General features: G+C 38.6%; 1 protein-coding gene across 8 annotated transcripts in view; it reads left to right on the forward strand.

Annotated features, from left to right (window-relative positions):
* FHOD3 (formin homology 2 domain containing 3) overlaps nt 1-19337 on the forward strand; it is a 366964-nt gene that overhangs the window by 256062 nt on the left and 91565 nt on the right. For 6 of the 8 annotated variants that reach the window (XM_088171447.1, XM_014887982.2, XM_088171465.1 and 3 more), the window contains exons 10-11: nt 343-575; nt 19056-19181. In XM_088171447.1, the coding sequence (XP_088027573.1) occupies nt 343-575; nt 19056-19181 (359 nt within the window). Of the gene's footprint in view, nt 1-342; nt 576-1816; nt 1904-4935; nt 4939-11478; nt 11482-12772; nt 12872-15213; nt 15592-19055; nt 19182-19337 lie in introns of all 8 variants that reach the window. The other 2 variants (XM_088171487.1, XM_088171498.1) reach the window with 2 other exon arrangements.

The following is a 19337-nucleotide window of genomic DNA, read 5'->3' on the forward strand; positions in this document are numbered from 1 at the left end:
GCTTTACCTAAGTATTTTGGAAGGATATAAAGAGAACTAGTTGTCCAAGACTGCTCAGCTTCCTTGAAAATTCAGTCCCACATTAAAAAGAAAACAGACTAGGAGATATAGAAATTTGTTGTTACAGGTCTTACAGTGTTATATGCAAGACATTAGTATATAATCCCTTTGTTAGAACTGCCACACTACACTAATGGATAGACAGCAACTTTCAGGGGTAGCTGTAGAAACAGTGACGCTAATAGGAGTTAATCATGTTGAGACTAGGAAATTTTTAAGCCTCGGTGTGAAGACCTGTGGTGGCTGAAGCGACCATGTGGACCTTCTTCCTTTGTTTGTCAGGTGACGCTGAGGCACGAAGATGGAGATGAGAGTGCAGAGCCCCCTCCCAGCGGGCGCAAGGACCGGAGGAGGGCCAGCCTTGGTGCTGGGGAGCACCGGGGGCTGGAGCGCCGTCGGAGCCGCAGGCACTCGGCACAGAACGTCAAGAGCACTTTATCCGCCCCCGCCAGCCCCTGCGGGCAGTCCGGCTTCGTGCTGAGCCACGGGCAGCGCGTGGACGAGCTCAGTGAGAGGTAAGGGCAGCAGCTGAGGGATGCTCCTTTCTTCTCCCGTTACTTTCTGTTCTTTGCACTTTATTAACATGATAGGCTTCTCTTTCTCTTCCTCTTTTCATTGAAACAAAAATGAGAAAAATGAAAGCGTATTCAGAGTTAATCAGCAGCACAAAAAAGAAATGGATTTGTAGGTGACTTACCTGCGTAGTTAAGTTCTTGTGCACCATCCGTCCTAAGTAAGTGGACCCAAACCACATGAGATAAAGCATTTGGTAAGGGAAATAACTCAGCTTAATTTCATCCATTGACAGATTTTATATTCACTATGTCTGCATAACAGAAGACTGTAACAAGAGCATGGTAACGTTAATTCAGAGCTATTTGTTATGTGTATGTTACAGTTCGTTCTTATATTTTTTCCTCCTCTTCATTCCAGCATAAATATTTGCCTTTGAGGCTACAGCATAGTAGTGAATATATCTAATGTTTCATAATTAGCAAAAGAGAGGCAGTAATGGCTAGCTGAGCAGCAGCCTGCAGCAGTGGAGTCAGTGGAAGATGTTGTCTTTGCCAGCCCTATCTATGATGGTTGCCTTAGGCTGTGTGTGCTCAGGAAAAAAAGGAGCTGCAGATCTTCAGTGTGTCTGACTGCTGCACAAGAGGGCTGGAAGTAATTTCACCAAAGTTAGATGTCTGATCAGCTCTCCTCTCTTTGATGTCAGTGGAGTGCAGCAAGCACTGGTGGGCCTTCAGTTATCTAATGTGTTCTACACGCCTGAAATTTCAACCAAGATGAATCGAGCTCAGAGTCTGGCTGTTTGTTGACTCTAAAGGGAATCTGGCTCACTAGTTCAGGTGGTGATACATGAGCTGTAGATAGCAAAAGCTGGACACTGTCATCTCACTGCTGAAGATGCAGTTTGAAAGACTGAAACGTGGTCTGTACAAGGGCATATATTGTATCAATTATAACTTTTGGGAAGTTCATTGAAGGTTTCTCTTGGTTAGCAGGGGATGTAAACTTAGAGCCTTAAAATCCTATGTTGCATATAAAGCAGTCCTTGCAAAGAGAGCTGAGTTGACTAAAGTTTGATTGTTTTTGGCAATATGAAAATGTAAGACTCCAGTAACTGACATAGTAGTTGCATGTTGTATACCACATAAACAGCACTTTGTTTTCTTTCTTTTTTATTTTTCTTTTGGCATTTGACAACACACTAATGCTTGTTTTCCATCACCTTCCATGGCCTGGTCTTTAGTGGGCTGACAGCTGAGAGCCCCATGGTCTCACAGGCTGATAACAAGGATGACAGTGCATTTGAGGATGAGTTTAAAGCATCTTCAGTGTGAGTACAGCTGGGAGCTCCAGCTGCTCTGCATGGGATGCATGACCTTGGGCCCTGCTTCAGAACTTAACAATACGAGTGGGAATCTGTAGCCATGGATGTGGAGCAGATATTTATGATTATATGATTTATATGGCTTTTTTTTTTTAACTGATTAATTTGGATTGGAAGTGAGGAGATGCTTCAACTTTGCAGAAATTCGTCATTCCCTGATGTTAATTAATTAAACAAATAGAAGCCATCCAGGACAACAACTTCTACTAATATATTTTCTCACTATTACTGTGTGCTTGCTAGCTTTATTTTGCAGTCCTCATTACGTTCTAATAAATTTGTGTTTGAGCTAATTTTTAGTGAGAATAGAATAGAGGGAATAAAAACACAATAGATTAGTTTCAGAAGCTCTTTGAAATATTTTTTAAACCAATATAACATAATTTCAATAATCATGCTACTTTTTTGAAAAAAAAAAGATTGTCCAGTTCTGCTCCACACACTCTTTGACAGTGACATATTTTAACGCATAATTTAAGTTTAAATACAAGAAAGAAGGCTTTATCTAAGCAGTGAACTTTAATTTCATGTTGCAGTTATCTTCTGTAGGACAATAATGAAATTCTCTTCAATCCCATTTGGAATATTCAGCTTGCTCTGCTGGCTCTGTAAGAAAACTGGCATTCAATTATGAATGTGTGTAATTCTGATCTTTACTTTGCATATTAGTTAAATAAAAATACTGCCTCAGCCCCCACCCCCATTCTCCAGGCCTCTTAGCAGGTAAAGGCAGGGAATATTATTTGTTGCTGACAAATCAGATTTTTTTTCCCATGGGACATTACAGACTACAAAGTATGTTAAGGATTTGAGGATGCAAGTTCTATGCTTAGTGAAATTGTTTAAGTTACCATAAAAAGAAGTTAGACAACTGTTGGATCTTCTATAATTGTCATTTTTCTGGTAAAGTGTTTCTGGTAAACAAGCTTTTCAGATAAGCAGATTCTGTCCTTCACATTTTTAGATTCATTATCTGCTCAAATCTGTAGTTGTGGTAGGAAGAAGAAAAACAGCCTTCCTGCTTTATCCTATTCCAGTAAGTCTCAGCTTTCAGTGAAATTGTCCAGATGTGTGCAACAGTATCTCTACACCTGATAACTAAAATGAGACAAAAAAAAAAAAAAAAAGAAAAAAAATGGTGCCTCATGGTTTCTATTCATTAGGCAGAAAAATAGTGAAATTGAATGATCCTTTAAGGTTTTTACACATTTATAGAATTTGAATTAGACTTAAACAGAAAGAGGTTTTCTGGAATCAAATTTTCAAACTTGAGCGTGTGATCTTCAATGCAAGATATTTATTGGTTCAAAGGACTTGAATAGAGCATCGTAAGTTTAGATCTTGTGGCAATTTTTATTGAAATTTTTAAATCCTATGTTAGAATATGATGCAGGCATCACCTGATTTTTTTCTAAAGAAATGCTTGTTCTGGCCCTGCTGCTTCCATTGTTAATGTTGTAGAGAGGAATCTATACAAATCGATAAAAATTACTTATTACCTCTCTAAATTGAAAGTGATTTATGTTCAGCTATGAAAAGAACTATCTCCTGCTAATGACTTTTTGGTTCATAACCTTGCTTCCTCTTGAGAAAGGAAAAAAATTTGACAGTAAGTTTTTGCAGTGCTGTATTTCCCAAAAACGAGTTACAAAATGGATTTCAGTCTTTATTCCTTCACTACATTTTCTTTCCCAGTATGAATTTTAACAATACTAATGATAATCTTACTGTGTTATTCCAGCTGAAAGTTCTAAACTTTGTGTGTGGCTGCAGATGTCTTATGTCTGGTTTTACAGTGGATTAAACCCAGCGGAATTGCTTCTAATGGACATGGTTAGAGATTGAAGTCTCACTCTTACACTGTACTAAATTTTATTTTGGGAAATATTCTAGGTTACTTTTGGACTTCTGTGCCAAAATCAGTAGAACATTCCAGTTTTTTCCCATCATTCTCCTTCCCACAATGTTCATGTTTCTTTTCTTTCTAGCTCACCAGCTGTTTTGACGATTGCTTTGCTTTTGTTTACCACATCAAACAGGTTGTCCACAGTCATCTGCTTTGTGTCAACCGATAAGTCTTCCAAAAAGAGAGAAATTCATGGTGCCGGTAAAACAACAAAAAGAAGACAATATTGGCCAAATTCTGTTCTGTCTCACAATGCTCTATATCCAGAAAAGTTGTCTGAAGTCAATGGAGTTGGTCTGATCTATGCCAGGCTAATTGAGAGCAGACTTTGGGTTTTGAGCTGGGAAAAGTTGACCATAAATGCTAAGGGCGACCAAAAGGAAAACTTGCAGGCCTTTTTCATCCACTTGGCAGCCTTTTTCCAAACTTAATGTATTGCTTTTTTGCCTGTGGTTCAAAACAAATAAGGATCTAAATCTGCTTTGTGTTAAAATAGTTTTCATGGAGAGCAAAGCCCAGCCTAATGTGTCTGTTAGTTTCTAAATAAATAAGTAAAAAAGTTGATAACAGATACTAACTAAAAAAGGCTGAAGGTTGATTTAAAGGTCAGTACCTACTGCAGCATACTTTAGGATGCCTGTCCTGACCAGCAGCAGCTCTGCTTTGCTGAAACTTCGTTCTCTTCCCGTGATGGCATAAAGCACCAATAAGCCTGGCAGGAACTTCAATCCTGTTAACATGTTTTAAATACTGTGCTGGAGGTACCTCCTAAGGTTTTCTGCCCTGGTCCAAACTGAGTGCTCTCAGTCTGTGGTCTAGCATGCTGGTTCTTATGCTGTAGACTTTTAAACACATTCTTCTATGGGTTGTGTTGTTTATTTCTTTTCTTTTGAAAGTAAAGCTAGCTTTTTCCAGCTGCATCATGGATAGAGTCAGGGAAAAATGCAAGGAGTGGCATGGAATTTGCACTAGATTTATGTTGTTATTGTATGCAGAGATTTCTGGCTAAATAAGCATTAAAAGGCAAATTTCTGTCTCTCTGTCTTTCAGTCTCATCCTGACTGGGTTTCAGAGAGTAAAAGGCAGCCTGTTCAGAAATTCTCAGTGCTATCTTGAGCACTGCACAGCTTCTCTGAGTTCTGTACACACAAATCAGAAACAAGTGCTCCTCCCAGTTTTTCAAATTAATGTTTCACATTTTGCTGTGCATTTCTCTTTCTTCAGGACTGCACAGAGACCATACTCATCTCTCGCCCTGGGTGTCCCATCAGAGCTGTGTCAGCCAGACCTTAGCAAACATATCCAAGTGAGCTTCTAGGAGATAGACACTGACACCTCTTACCAGCATTTGAGTGAATGGCACCAGCACTATGGAAATAGTTACAGTCAAAGACTGAGGTTTATGAAGTTGTGAATAGCTAGGATTAGGTATTTACCTCTCTTTGTTAGACTCTCTGCTCTTTATTTCCATAGCTTTGATTTGTTTTATATTATCAAAAATCACCAAATAATTGCTAAGATTGATCTTATAACGCTAAATACATTCAGCTAGGGATAACCTGGCCATGGTTAGAACTTTGCTGTCAATATTTCTGTGTTTGACACCTTACAAGTGAAAGAACTGACTGCTGTCTTAAGAAACTCACCAGAGTAGAGCCTGCATTCCACATCAGTGACCAAAGCTGGCTTTAGCAAGCTTTCTCTTAGCAGACCGTGAGGATAAGAAGATATAAGGAAGACCAACTGTTCAGGTCCATCTGAGGCTTACAGATTTTTCAGTCTGAGGAAAGCTGACCTTCAGGAGAGCTATATTGATAAGGGAAAAACAACAAAGAAGCACACAAGGAATTATATATCTATGAAATTTGCTTTTTTTAGGGTTTTAGGGTCCTGCCTGGAAGCCTGTTAGGACTCTTCCTCTGAGCAAAGAGTAACACAGGGAATTCCAAAATTTCCCACAAATTTCTAGGCTAGAAAGGTCTTTCACACCCTTTGTGGTCTTAAAAAAATACAGGGAAATAGTTGTCTAAATAAAGGAAAACTGTGCTGAGAAGCCATAAGGAGCTGTTTGTTAGAAAATGCATGTTTCTGATGTTTGAGGATTGCCAAGATGCAGGCAGAGATCGTGATGCTGTTTTGGTTTTACCAGAAAACAATGAATACAGCTGAGCCTCTGATGCTAAACATTTTTTCTGCTCAACTTTGGATTCCTGTCGAGTTTCTAACAAAAAACATAGGCCTTGGTTTGCTTATTAGGCCCCATTAAGTGATTGTTCAAATTGCTTAATGTAGAGCCAGGACTGCAGGGTTGGTTTATCCAAGATACAGCTGAGGCTTCTTTTTTTGTTATCATGATTTTCCATGTTTTCAGACATCCCAAACCATAACTAATCTTTTATTTTTCTCTAGCATTCACTACAGAAAAAATCTAATTTTTGTCATGATGTTTCATGTTCTGGTGACTTTCCACAACATTATAAGAAAAGATTTGACTGTGGAAATACTTAATGGCTATAGATCAAAGATACAGTGGTGGGTGGGCTTATTTAATTTTATTTGGGATGATTTGTTTCACATCTCTTGGAGTTGCTGTCTATGTCAAATGTGATGAGTGATATGACAGGTATGAAACGGCAAAGTGGGGAGACTCAATATCCTTATTTGATGTAAGACTCAGGTTGTGGTATAGATTACTAAAGGCCCAGATGAGAGAAGTTAATTTCTCTTTTATTGCTGTAATAGAAACACATGTTGTTTTTCTTTTTTTCTTGATGTTTATCTCTGGTTCCTGGTTTTGGATATTTAAAACAACTGAGGCATGCAATTAGATAAAGAAAACATCTCCAGCATAAACATGCAAGCATATATCTGTGGATATGAATCTCTTTAATACATGTACATACACATAGACATATGAGCTGAGCTACCTAGTAATTGGGTGTACTTAGACATTGAATGGCATATGGTCAGTTATGAGAGAGATAATAACTCTTTTCACAGTTTGGTTGATATGGGTGAAAATGGAAATGGGATATAAAAAAGAAGAGGTTTTGGAAAGATTTATCTATGAAATTAAGTGGCTTGGTAAGGTAGCCAAGGCAGTGTCTTTGTAGCATCAGATCTTTATTAGTCTTTGACAACAATACCATACAATAATCTAACCTGCTATTTTAGGCTTGGAGAACACATTAATTTCTCCTGTGCAGGTAGGATTTGAAGTGTTAAGTCAAGCAGATTCTAAACGAAAACCCTAAAAGTTTTAAATTTGTAACCTGACTCTTTGTAAGAATATCTTGGAAGCTCATGTAAGGAATGCAGTAGAGAAAGAGACATAAGATATATTAAGAAAAATTTTCTTTTGAACCCATACCATAAAAAAGGACTGCATTGATGTATAGATAGGGGTTGACCCACTATTGACCCAAGAAGTAATAATAACACAAACATTTAAAATGTACAACTTGATGAGTATCTCAGGTCCAGGTCCTATTACTGTTTCAAATTGACATCAGCTCTTTTTTATGAATTAAAACATATCTGTAGTTGTGTCCTATTTGAACTTCAGGAGGAGTGAAGAAAGCTCTGAAGTTTAAGTAGATTACAGCTGCATGACAAATGATCACAGCATGACTTAGCCTAATTGTTTTACTTTGTTTTTTTCCACTGTGTGTTTAGCTTTCATGAGCTACCTGAGGAAATGCAATTCTCTGGGTCTATATGGTAGTGTCTTATGCACTGGAGTATACATGCCTTAGAGATTTCACCTCTCCAGTGTGTTCCAAGTGTTTGTAAACATGATCTTCTGAGAACAGGAAAGATTTTTCACACATAGGATGCAATGCAGGGGAGGGGAGAAAGGCAGCAGCTTGGTAGGATTTGACAGATCAGTAACAGTGGCCTTCAAGTGTTAACCAATATGCACTTCCAAGCTCTGAAAATAACATCTATTCTCTCTTTCTGTATATATTACAGTATATATTGCTCCAAAAGTCTATCTGCATCGTTATTCTGTTTCTTTACCTCTCTGCTCTTAGAAATGTAAAAACAGCAATGCTGTTCAATGATCAGAGAGTTGAGACTCTGCAAAGCCTCGGCAGTATCTTAAGCAGTGCTCTGCTGTCTTGCTCTGCTTTGCTGTGTCCTATATAAACCAACTGCAGCAGTTAAACAAGTGTAGAGGCATTGCCTAGGTATTATTTAGGTGTGAAAAGCTGTTGCTGATCATATTTTAGGAATTAAAGAAGTAACAGGAACCTAAAGATAAAGGACAGATATGAAAGCATAGTGGGTGCATGTACTTCACATCATTTGTCATTTCCTCAACTTTTTGTCTGAAATGTTTTCTTTATTTAGGGCAGAATTACCACGATTGTTTTCCTTTTGATCTTTGTAATTAGTCACATTTGTCTTCCTGTATGCAGAAGATCTTATTTTATGGCTTTGTAAGTACATTGTTATCCATATAATTCCATGTATTTTCATCTTCACATAGTTGCACCAACTGCAGTGGAATAGAAATAGGTAGTGGGGTTAATAGGCGGTTTCTTTCATTTTATTTTTAATGGAGGAGGAAAGTGTATTGCCATATCTTTAAAAAGACTTATAAATGTTGAAATTAAATTATTACCGATTTTAGCTTTCATCTAAAGGACTAGTTGAATCTGTTTTGGCAGGTAGGATAGAAGAAAGGAAGAAGCAAGAGAAGTGTACCACAGCATCATACCAAGGATTTAGGAATTGGCTATGAATAATGCCATCTAAGCTATAAAAGTGGAATTGAATTCACAAACTGAAGAAAATGGCAAGCAATGGCAAGAGAAAATAAAATTATATCCACTGTGACTTACAGATATACTTCCTTAATGGAACATTTTTTAGTTTCTCTTTGTTCACTTGGAGTTCAGGGATGCAGCTGTGCAAGAGGTAAAACAGGTCAGAGGTTTGCAGGATGGAGGGTAGAAAACAACCTTGAAAGGAAAATTTGTGAGGTCAGCTGTAATATTAAATTTAAAATAATATTGTGAAATGGGTAATGATGGTCTTATTTCACTGAATGTGGCTTGTAATCCTGGTCGTAGAATCAGAATGGCTTGTGTTGAAAGGGACCTAAAGATATCTGTTAGATCTCATGAGTTAACTTTTATGTGCATTGTATATTCAGCCTTGGTAGCCTAATTATGGCAAGATGATAATTTTTTCTATTGTTCTGATTCATTACTGGTTAAATTCATCCTGAATTAAAATTATTTGAAGGATAGCTTACTTTTTCAAAATGTCCTTTAATACCAAGCAAAGCAGAATGTGTTTCTGTGCTCACGCTTATTTTTTTGCTGTGGGAGTTGTCTGATTTGGTTGGGGTTATACTCTATTGGGGGATTTTTTGTTCCTTTAGCCCAGCCTTTGATTTTTCTTTAGCTCTACCTTTAGGATTTTTTTGGAGGTGGGTAGTGTGAAACTTGTGTTTCTGGGCTACCAGCTAGAAAGAAATCCAAAGTTCTTTCAAGCTGCCTTCATCAAAACTCTGCAAAGAGACTGGGGAGAGCCTGGAGAAGACAGACCACACAAAACCTTGTACACATTGCTCAGCTCTAGGATCCAGTGGGACAGAGGACAATTTTTGGTGCCTTGAGTTCTTCTGGACTAAAAGCCGTTGTCTTCAGAGTGGTGTCTTACTTTTAAATCATCCAGCTGTGACTAGGTTAGGTGTGTGTGAGGTGCAAGGCCTGGCATCTCAAGGACTCTGCTCCTGCCTTCAGTTAAACTTGCAGAAGAGTCCCTTTATAATTTCCTTTCATCAGTCTGTTTTTATTAGTGCTTTTCTCTTTGCAGCTTTGAATAGCTATTTAATATCAGCAGGGCAAGTTTTTCTGGCATTATTTTTATTTCTTCTTTTAAAATGTATTCATTGTAAAAAGGAAAAAAGTTAATCAAATTTTAGTTGAAACAACTAAGCAAAACCTGTGCCTTAGAAGACGCTTGTTAGTTACCATGACTAATGATGTACTTTATAAAGACTTGTGGGGAGGTTGCTGTTCTGTTTATTTGTTTAGTTTTTTAGCCTGTAGCAGTAATCCATTTTAAAGATGAAAATAAACAGAGTGATTGTTACGAAATTTGTTTTCAGTGCTATAAAACTTGTGTTTAAATATTTCTAACCTGATACTTTTATCATGGAATAGAAGTAAGCCAGGAACAGCCTTAAGGTTAGCTGAATATATCTGATCCTTCAGCATTAGCTGAAGGCCTTCCTTCCTGCCACTGGAGAATATTTGCCTTTTGTAAATGGGATAGATTCCTATGCACTACCAAAAACCATGCTGGCTTCTGCAACCTCATTTAATTGGAAACCTCGCTATGAGTCCTTTTTCTTAATTTAATTCCACTACTGCATTGACTCCAAATTTGCATCTGTATGTGAGAGGGACAATGAGCTTTTCCACATCACCCCTTGTCCACTGCACACAGAAAGGACCACATAATTCTGAACAGTTCAGATGAGTTCACAAACCTGTCTGCTGTTGTGTTTTCCCATTTTAATAAATATTCACATGGAAATTTTCCTTTTCTACTTTTTTAGGAAAGATTTAGTTAGCAGAAACTATCTGTCTTGTTGGACAGAATATCATCTGTCCTCTAACACGACTGAAATGACTGCCACTGTTGCTTTGGTTAAAAGAGCACACATCATTCCTGCCTGTGAGCTTACCCTTCTCCTCTGTCTGTATCTGATCCCCCTTCTGGGGGTACTCGAGGAATCAAACTGTGAGTTTAGTTGCTAAAAGAGGGCGTTCAGAGTGTTGAGCATCTCCCCTATGCAAACACTTATTTCCTTTGTGCAAGTTTCCCTTGGCCACACTGGCTGCCCCAGATTGGAGTGTGTGCCTGCCTCTGTGCACAGCGACCATCTCTGCTACCGAGTCACACCGAGCCACATCCTTCCTCTGGCTTCTCCTGCCACTTGCCATGTAATTGCTGCCCTCCTACACTTAATATTAGCAAAGGAAAAGAGCTTTCCAATCAGAGCTTCTTCTAAGGTTTTGATCTAGAACCCAAGGAGTCCCTTGAGGAAGGAGTCATTGGCCTGACAGAAGAATGATTTCTCTCGAATCTAACAATTTTTTCAGCTCCTTTCTTCGTGCTGTGTAAAGTCCTGTTGTTTTAGCCATGCCTTCATAAGGAGGAATAAATTCTCAAAGAACTCTTACAAATTTATGAGATCCACCATATCAGATAAGTATTTCACTAATGATTTTTGGCATTTTGAGATCATTGAGGAGAGGAGAAATTTTGAAATCACCCATGTGGAGTCCTGGTGGGAGCTTTAAACACAGCAATAGTGGGGACACACTTGTTCATATAAGCAATAACTGTGCTGCCAGCATTATAGGATGCATTGTGCTCTAAACAGAGAACCGTGATCCCACAGAGCTTCATGAGTTATTTTCCAAATCTGAGTGCTGTAGGACAAGCAGATACAGAAGTTTCCCTTCACAGGAAATAGCAAAGCTTGAGCCAGCAAGAAGGGATTATATGAATGCTCCCTGGTTCAACTCTTTATTTTCTTTTTTCCAGTAAACGAGTAAATGTGTGAAAGTTGAGAGGTGTCTGTGTACAGGAAGTGTGTATTTGTGGGCAGGACAGGGAGATGAAGAGATGACAACTGAGATGGTTATGTCACTAAGCCACCTTAGGAATGGTTGAAAGTGTTTACTTTGTAAATGTTTGCCAGGGTATTGGAGAAGTTCCAACCACTGCCATTTTCCTGGTTCTATTCTGTAACTAACTCCATATAAAGGTAACAAATTTTGGATTGACCCTTTGCATTGCACTCAATGAGTTCATGATCTCACGCTGTAAATATTCATTATTCTCATAACATGGAAACTAATCCTAAATGGAAAAAAATTTGCAGAGCATCCCTTCAGAATCAGAGGAATGAAAACAAGCTTTCAGGAAAATGCAAAGGAATATGAGTGTCTTGCAAACTTCATTACTGATTGTATGTTTTCCTTTTTGCATGGAGCATAACCTAATGGTTATCATCCAAATCATCATTAAATCAAGTGGAGAACTGTATCAACAGCAAATGCATCTTCCGTGATTTGGGAAGGTGAAAAGCATAGATACGAGGAACAGGAGGCAGACAGTGTAGCCTTTTTCATTATGTTTAATATAGTTTTCCTATTTTACTTATGTGGTTTGTAGGTTGTGGAGGCTTTATGCATGACTTACACTTCTCTTCTGCCAGAATTACTGCTGAACTGAAGCCTGCTTTAACCATACTTAATGACTCTACTGAAATAATTCATGTACTGGCATCTGATAACTTAAATATTGCTATTTGCTAATAGTCCAGAACTGATTTGGTCTCTCTGTTATTTCTAACTCAGTGGTTCACCCTGTTCTGTTTTCCAGTTGAGCCGTTGGTTACTTAGCAGGAATGTTTTATTTAGGTTAATTTAGAAAGCATGATGTCCAGTGCCAGCTGTCCCATGCCAGCACAGCATGTACTGTCCTTTAGGCCAAAAAGACACAACGTAATGACTAATGAGTTGGACATTGCTATTGTCATGAGTGCTTTCTATTAATGCCTCTGCAGGTAGGGCAGCTGCAAATGGGAAGCAAAGCTCAAGAAAAATCAATGGCATCTTTGAATCTTAAAATAATAGTAAAAAATGTAAATGGGGGAGAGGATAGCAGTTTTATATCAGTAGCTACCCTTGTGCAAACACATACTTAGCAGGAAGTTTTAGGTGGCTTTTTGTCTAACATAGGAGGGCCATAACTCCATCAGTCTCTTCCTTCCATTTCTAACTTCATTGCATTTCTTTTTCTGGCGACTGATGTTGTTTTCTCTTCCACCTTTCTTTCCATCCCACTGCATGCCTCTTTCCTTGGTCTGACCTCAGAGAGGACGAATATGAAGAGGAGGAAGAAGAACAGCCAGTCACAGAGCCCAATACTGAGGATGAGGGGGAGGAAGAGGCCAATAGGCAGGTCAAAGCCAGGTACCAGGATTCAGCATTGTCCCTCCGCCTTTTCTTCAGGCTCTGGCGTGAACTCACCAGCACAGTGTGCAGCAGCATCCACATTTTCTCTCACATTCCTTGTTCCCTTTTAAAGCCACCCCCCAAGGAAATATTTTTGCATTTAAAAGCTTCGGGGAGGGAGCTGGGGGGCGGCAGTGCTAATGGAAGCATGTTTAATTATATAGGTTCAGTGCACTATGAACTGTCTGCTCTCACTCCTTTATGTAATGCTCACAAATCCTAAAAGCTTTAGTGAAAAGCATAGCTTTAAAGCATGGTTTAGTTTAACTTCTTAGTTAAGGCAATGATGAAACACTACAATGCTTAGCTGAGGATGTTGCTTGGTTTCTTAGCTTTTCATCCCTATCTTCATAATACCCACCTTATTAGTAATATCTGTTGCTATGCAGAATATTGACATTTTTTGAATGCCGCCTAAGATTTTAAGTTTTGTTCATGTTTTATTAGCAAAGAACCACTTTGAGGCAAAAGTGATATATATGTGTATATATATACATATACAAAATTTTATAAATGCCTGCATTTCTGTGTATATACAGATATAAGCGAATCACCAATCAATATTTTTCATCATCCAGCAATACTCTTGTGTAAAATTTTCCACATATTTCTGAGATATATATATATATATGTGTCTGGCATTTGGCAGCTTGGTCCTAATAAACGAATGGAAGAAAATGCATTCTTTGTTCCAGACAACCATTTGATTTAGGTTAAATTATTTGGCTTTGCAACTCAGCAAATGAGATTGGATTTTTTTTTACATAAACCACATTTATGCAGACGCTGTACAGCACAGAAGGAAGAAACGAAACTGTTTAACGTGTGAATTCCAAAGAAAATACTGTACCGTTGTTATTATTATCTTCCTGTCTGCAAATCTTGCCAATGGCTGCCTGAAATTTCAAAATTAAGTGATAATTTCCTCAAATATGGTTCTTAAAAGTCAAAGCTAAGACACAGGTTGTTGGTAAATCTCATGAGTATACTAAAACACTGCTTTAAAAAGTGAGGAAAAGCCATGTGAAGAGCATAGTGTGTTTTTAGGTCATTGGTCTTTTTTAGATAATTATCTCTTTAAGATGACTGGATGATATTCCCATGACTTTCCTGAGTAACTTCTTCCACTATCTCTGTAGCATAACAAAAATTATCTGTAAACTGGCTATTTGTGTTAGATGCTGTCAGGTAGGACTGGCCTGGCTTCAGTGTCTCCTGTCAAGCACAGCAAGTGCAATAGATGAAGGTTTTCAGATTTTCCATTGTGAGAACAATTACCTGCTATACACCTGATGATTAACTGCATAAGATCCCAAGATATCTAAAATAAACTGTGCTTTTGTTGCCTATGCTGTGCCAAGCCCGCAATCCTCAGATAAGGACTGTGCCTTCCATGCCAGTTGGGGATTGCAGAAGTGGTCTTGGGAGAATGAAACCAGCCATTTGCCAAGTGATCCAGCCCAAAGCCCATGCACAGTGTTTATGCAGGAGTTACTAGTGAAAACAGACACCCTAGAGTGCAGATCCCATGGTTTTTCACCTGCTTTGTGCCTTCTCTCACTCACCAACATCTGCCTTCAGTAGAGTAAAACAGATGTGTTTTCTGTTTCCTTTGATGCAAACTCTGCAAGTCTCTATGAAAGATCAGCATGGAATGCTGACACTCAGAGAAATCAGAAATTAGTGCCTTCATACCTAGACAAATAACTGATAAGGTCTTGCTTCTGAGATCATTCTAAACTTGAATTTTGACAGAACAGTGCTAGTTAAGTACTTTTTTATTTTCATCTTTGTTGGATGAACATTATTACTAAAAAGATCAGATTCCCAGGGAGGATGATAGTCAGATATCTGGACTTGGAGAACCAGTCCTGCAGACTGTATCTTGAAGCATCTGTGTTCCATGGAGTATTTTCCAGTGTGCTCAATCTGTTTTGTACTGCTCTGACGATGTTTACAACCTAACTTGAAATATACGAAAATTGTCCCAAAAATAGGTGTGAAAAGGCTAATGAAAATTAGTTCTGAAGCTTATAGGTTAAATCTCCTATTTTCCTTTAGAATTAACTGCTTCTTTTCCCCAGTATTTCCAACCCAAGAAGAATCTCACTGGGATACAAGATGCGAGTTCCCTTTATTTTAAAAGATGTGATCTTTGTCTAAATTTTGAAAATTTTGTTTGTCTAACTCTATTTTGTTTTTTGTTAGTTTTTTTTCCCCTGCAAGTGTTACTGTCTATTATCTCCCTTTGCCCCATTTTTTTCTCCTCTTCCCTTTCTAATGATTTTTTCTTCCTGCAGTGAGATTCCAGATATGCATGAGGCTGTGAAAGAAAGCTTTTCACAGTGTTCTGACTCTTCAGCTGTCTCCAGTGCCATTTCTCCAGCTGAGAGACCTCTCACCTGCTCTAGAACAAAGAGCTTTTCTAGCAACTCCTCTTCTGTGCCTGACTCGTCTGTCTCTCATCATAATTCTGTCCTTTCATCACCATCTTCACCTGCAACAGCATTGTTGAGCTCTCCCCAAAATTCCTCTGCGTCCATTACTCCAAAGGCTTCTCCAACAGTGGAGAAATTACCTTATGTACCACATACTCCTTTTCATCTCTTCTCATATGATTTTGAAGAGTCTCCAGCATCTGTGAAAGAGAAGGAAGCAGAAACGATGAGGGAAAACAGGTAGATTTTATATAGCTGACAATAATTTTTAGATTGAGTAACACCTTTCAAGAATGTTACAGTGGTAATAATGCTACTCTGTGTGTTGTATTATTTCCAGAACATACTGTACCAATTTTAGCCCTGTAAGCCTGTATTTTGATTTGATATTTTTCCCTTGTCTTTGCTGACATCATTAATCTTCTTCCATGTCTGTCGTTAATAAATATCCTGGCCTCCTCTGTAGAGCAGATAAATAACCCATGATTTGGGAGATCACAGAAGGAGCACCATTTTGCTCTCATTTACAACAATGTAATTTGCAGACATGTTTTCATGAAAATTAATGGGGCTCTTCTGCTATAAAACCAAGAGGTCAGATCAGCACTTGATGTTGAGGGGTGAAGTCCAGGCTTCAAAGGCTGAACTGCCAAATCCTAAATTTGTTGTTTGATTACAGTGCATGTCCATCTCATGTGCAATTTCAGGTCATGCTTGTAATAAGAGATCTATAAAGATAACGTAGAACTGAGAACAGTTTTATCTCCACAACATTTGTTGAATTTACTTGCTTTTCATGCATTTCTTTTAGTTTTTAACTTGAATTTCCCCATCCCACCCGTCTAAACTAAAAAAAACCAAAAATTGTTTTGTTTCATCTGTTTTCAGGTAAAAGAGATTGACAGTAAGTAGCACTAAAAACAATCATAGAGAATCACCTTGAAAAGAGGTTGATGAGTTTTTGCTGTCTCTTAGAGTTGTCAATGTTCTTTGAATTAGGTGCTGAAAATGTACATTATATTGCATGCCTATTTATTTCTTCCTCTCTCCAGCAGTCCTTCTGACTTCCTGCACGTGAACAAATGTTTTGATTCCTTTGATCCTTTTAATTGTCAATCTTTCTCTCCTTATAGGTGGGTGTGTTTTGTCCCTTTCTTATTTTTCTAGAAAGCCTGTAAATCCAAGTAGTTGTTGACAAGTGGCTTAGTTCACATATTTTTCCTTTACCTGCAACTTGAACACTGGAATTCCTCTAAAATTACATTTTCCTTCATAGGTGCATTTTTCCCTTAGACCTCTCACACTCGTCTATTGGTCTCCCATTGCTGCTGCTGTTATACTTTAGAGAGCAGATTCCTAAATTCCTCCTCTTCCTGAAATATTAAGTATTTCTTCAGTGATTCTTTTTTCCTCTGACCATCTTTTCTGCTTCCAGTTAGTACAGAGGTTCAAGGGTGGGGATGGCGATTCTTCTGGGTTTATTTGGAGGAAAAGGAGGGCAAAGCCTGCACAGTTTAGTCAGTAATATACACATAAAAGAGGAAAATGTCTTGAGGGATAATGCTGCTGGATAAGACTATTGTATCTACACTGGTACATGAGACAAGAAGGGAAAATTGAAGCAATAGCCAGTACCAGAGGAAGGTTAGAAAGATAAATTTTGTGTACAGCATACAGACTTACTCTGGTGTTCTGGTCTTGCCTTGCTCCTATTCCAGCAACTCAATGTTCCTCTTAATTTGATAGGATGTTGTGTCCAGACCAGTCCTCTGAATTTGATTTTTTTAATTATTGTAGGTCTGACTCCATAGGAGGTGTGTTCTCTCCATTTTGATGAGGGTGATTTTTGGACTAATTGAAACTCCTTGGTCTAAAAAAGGGTTCTGTTCTATGTCATCTTTTTCATGGGGCAGAGGAGAAGAAAAGCACATGTAATGGTTGATAAGAAGGTCTCCTTGCAGTTGATCAAAATGGAAATAGAGGTTTCTGTGTCAGGAACATACCAGATGACCTCTGAGTTCTTATCAGGACAATGGAGTTTTCTCATCTCTCACTCAATACAGGCACAGCCAGAACATTTTCTGAGCTGAGCCTGTCAGAAAAAAGACCCAAGCTAGGTCTGTGCTACCAGGGAAGCTCCACACTGTCCAGTTACACAGCCTCCAGCAGGCCACGGTCTCCAGTTTCCAGTTCGTTTTCTTCTAAGGCAAGAAGGTCTGGACAGCAATTACTTCCTGCAAAATTCCTTTTGTGGCTCAGAAGCATGCATGTTAGAATTTTTTCTCAGAATTATTTCCCTGTTGCTGGTCAGCATAGTGTCCCAAAAACAGATGAGGGAGGAGGAGGTGTTTTCTCAAGCATTAATTTGAAATTGCTGTCCGATTGGACATGTTCTCTAAGGCACGATCCCTTCCATTGTAAAAGCACCCAGCTGAAATCTACTCTGATTTTAACATGGGCCTTGGCAGGCAGCAATGCTGTTGAACCCTAAGGAATGAAGCTTGAAACTTTGAATGAAATTTTGCATGGCTAGATGAGTGTGCTAAATGGAGCTGAAGGAAACCAACCAGGCTTTTCAAATAAAATTGCTGAGTGAAATTACTGAGTGCTGATGTGTGTGAGGGAAGAAGCAGCAGAGAAAGGTATGGTGAAAGAGGATATATCTTACTAATTTTAATAAGGAAAGTGATGTTGCTCTATTTCCTGAAATAAATTTTGTCATTTGGATGAGTTGGCCTTGCAGAGTTCTGATCTTCAGAGCACCATATGCTTTCCATGTAGGAAAATGGCATTGTCTGTGAACAATATTAAAGAGAGAAATAGTAACATTTTCCTAAATCAAGAATCTTTTTTTTACATGCTGTTTAGGTACAATGGTTAAAAGGCACAGCAAAGCAACACAACTGCCTTTTCTATTCAGTGCAGGAGCCAGGATGAAAACATTGATAGAAGGGACTCTGGGGAGGTGGCCGTTCCAGGAGTCCTGGAAACAATTTCTCTTTGATCAGCAAGCTCACATTGAAGTGAAGCGAGTTTATGGGGGTTTTTTAATGGAGAGAAGGGCTGATAGAAATTTCTAAAGCCGTGCTTCCGGAGACATGTCTTTTTAACCATGGTGATGATTTTTTACAGACATTGTAAGAAATGGCACATAAGCTATTACTTATGTTGGGGGAGGGGAAAGAAAATGCTGCTGGCTTTAATTGAAAAGAATGTGGTTGCTTTTCCATTTAAAATGCAAGCATTTGCAAGTCATGGATGCCCATGTTCAGATCATGTCTCAGGAGTGCTGCTCTTTAATTTTAGTAGATACGAATACTGCTGTCTTGGGCTGGTTTGATCCCTTTTCGAATGGCTGAATATCAGCTCCCAAAACAGCTAATAATTCTGAGTAACTGAGCAGTAATTCAAGTATTCCTGTTCTGAGTTGTCACTTGGGAGGACCATTCAAATCCCTCATTATTTTCCTTACCAATAGCTCACTGTTTCACCATGTATGTTCATGTCATGGTTGATATTAAGAGTACATGATTGGTTGCATATTTGGAAATAGAGCAACATTTTCAGAAGGTGAATGTTGGAAAAGTTCTGGTGTATGGGATCACTACCACCCCGTAAACAACAGGATTTGCTGTTACATGCCTATTTGCTGATGGATTCTTTCTGTCTCTCCCTTTCTCCCACTTTTCATCCCCTTTCCTCAGATACAATAGCTATGGCAGCAGCTCTTACTCCTCTCCACGACCTTACACTGGTGTGAGTGCCCCTACAACACCCACTACTCGTTATGGGACAACTCTGTCACCGCCTCAGGAGACCAAATCTGACAGGTTTGTAAATTTACCAGTGTTTTGACCACAGCTCCTTTGCAGACAGGATGAAGGAGATAAATGTAAGCTGTTCTGAATGAGTACTGGAAATAGCTTCTAGCCAGATTTTTTTCTAACATTGGGAAAAAATGGGAAAAAAATCTAAATATGTTCATT

This window comes from Sturnus vulgaris, chromosome 1 (genome assembly GCF_052056855.1).
Source record: "Sturnus vulgaris isolate bStuVul1 chromosome 1, bStuVul1.hap1, whole genome shotgun sequence".
NCBI lineage: Eukaryota > Metazoa > Chordata > Aves > Passeriformes > Sturnidae > Sturnus > Sturnus vulgaris.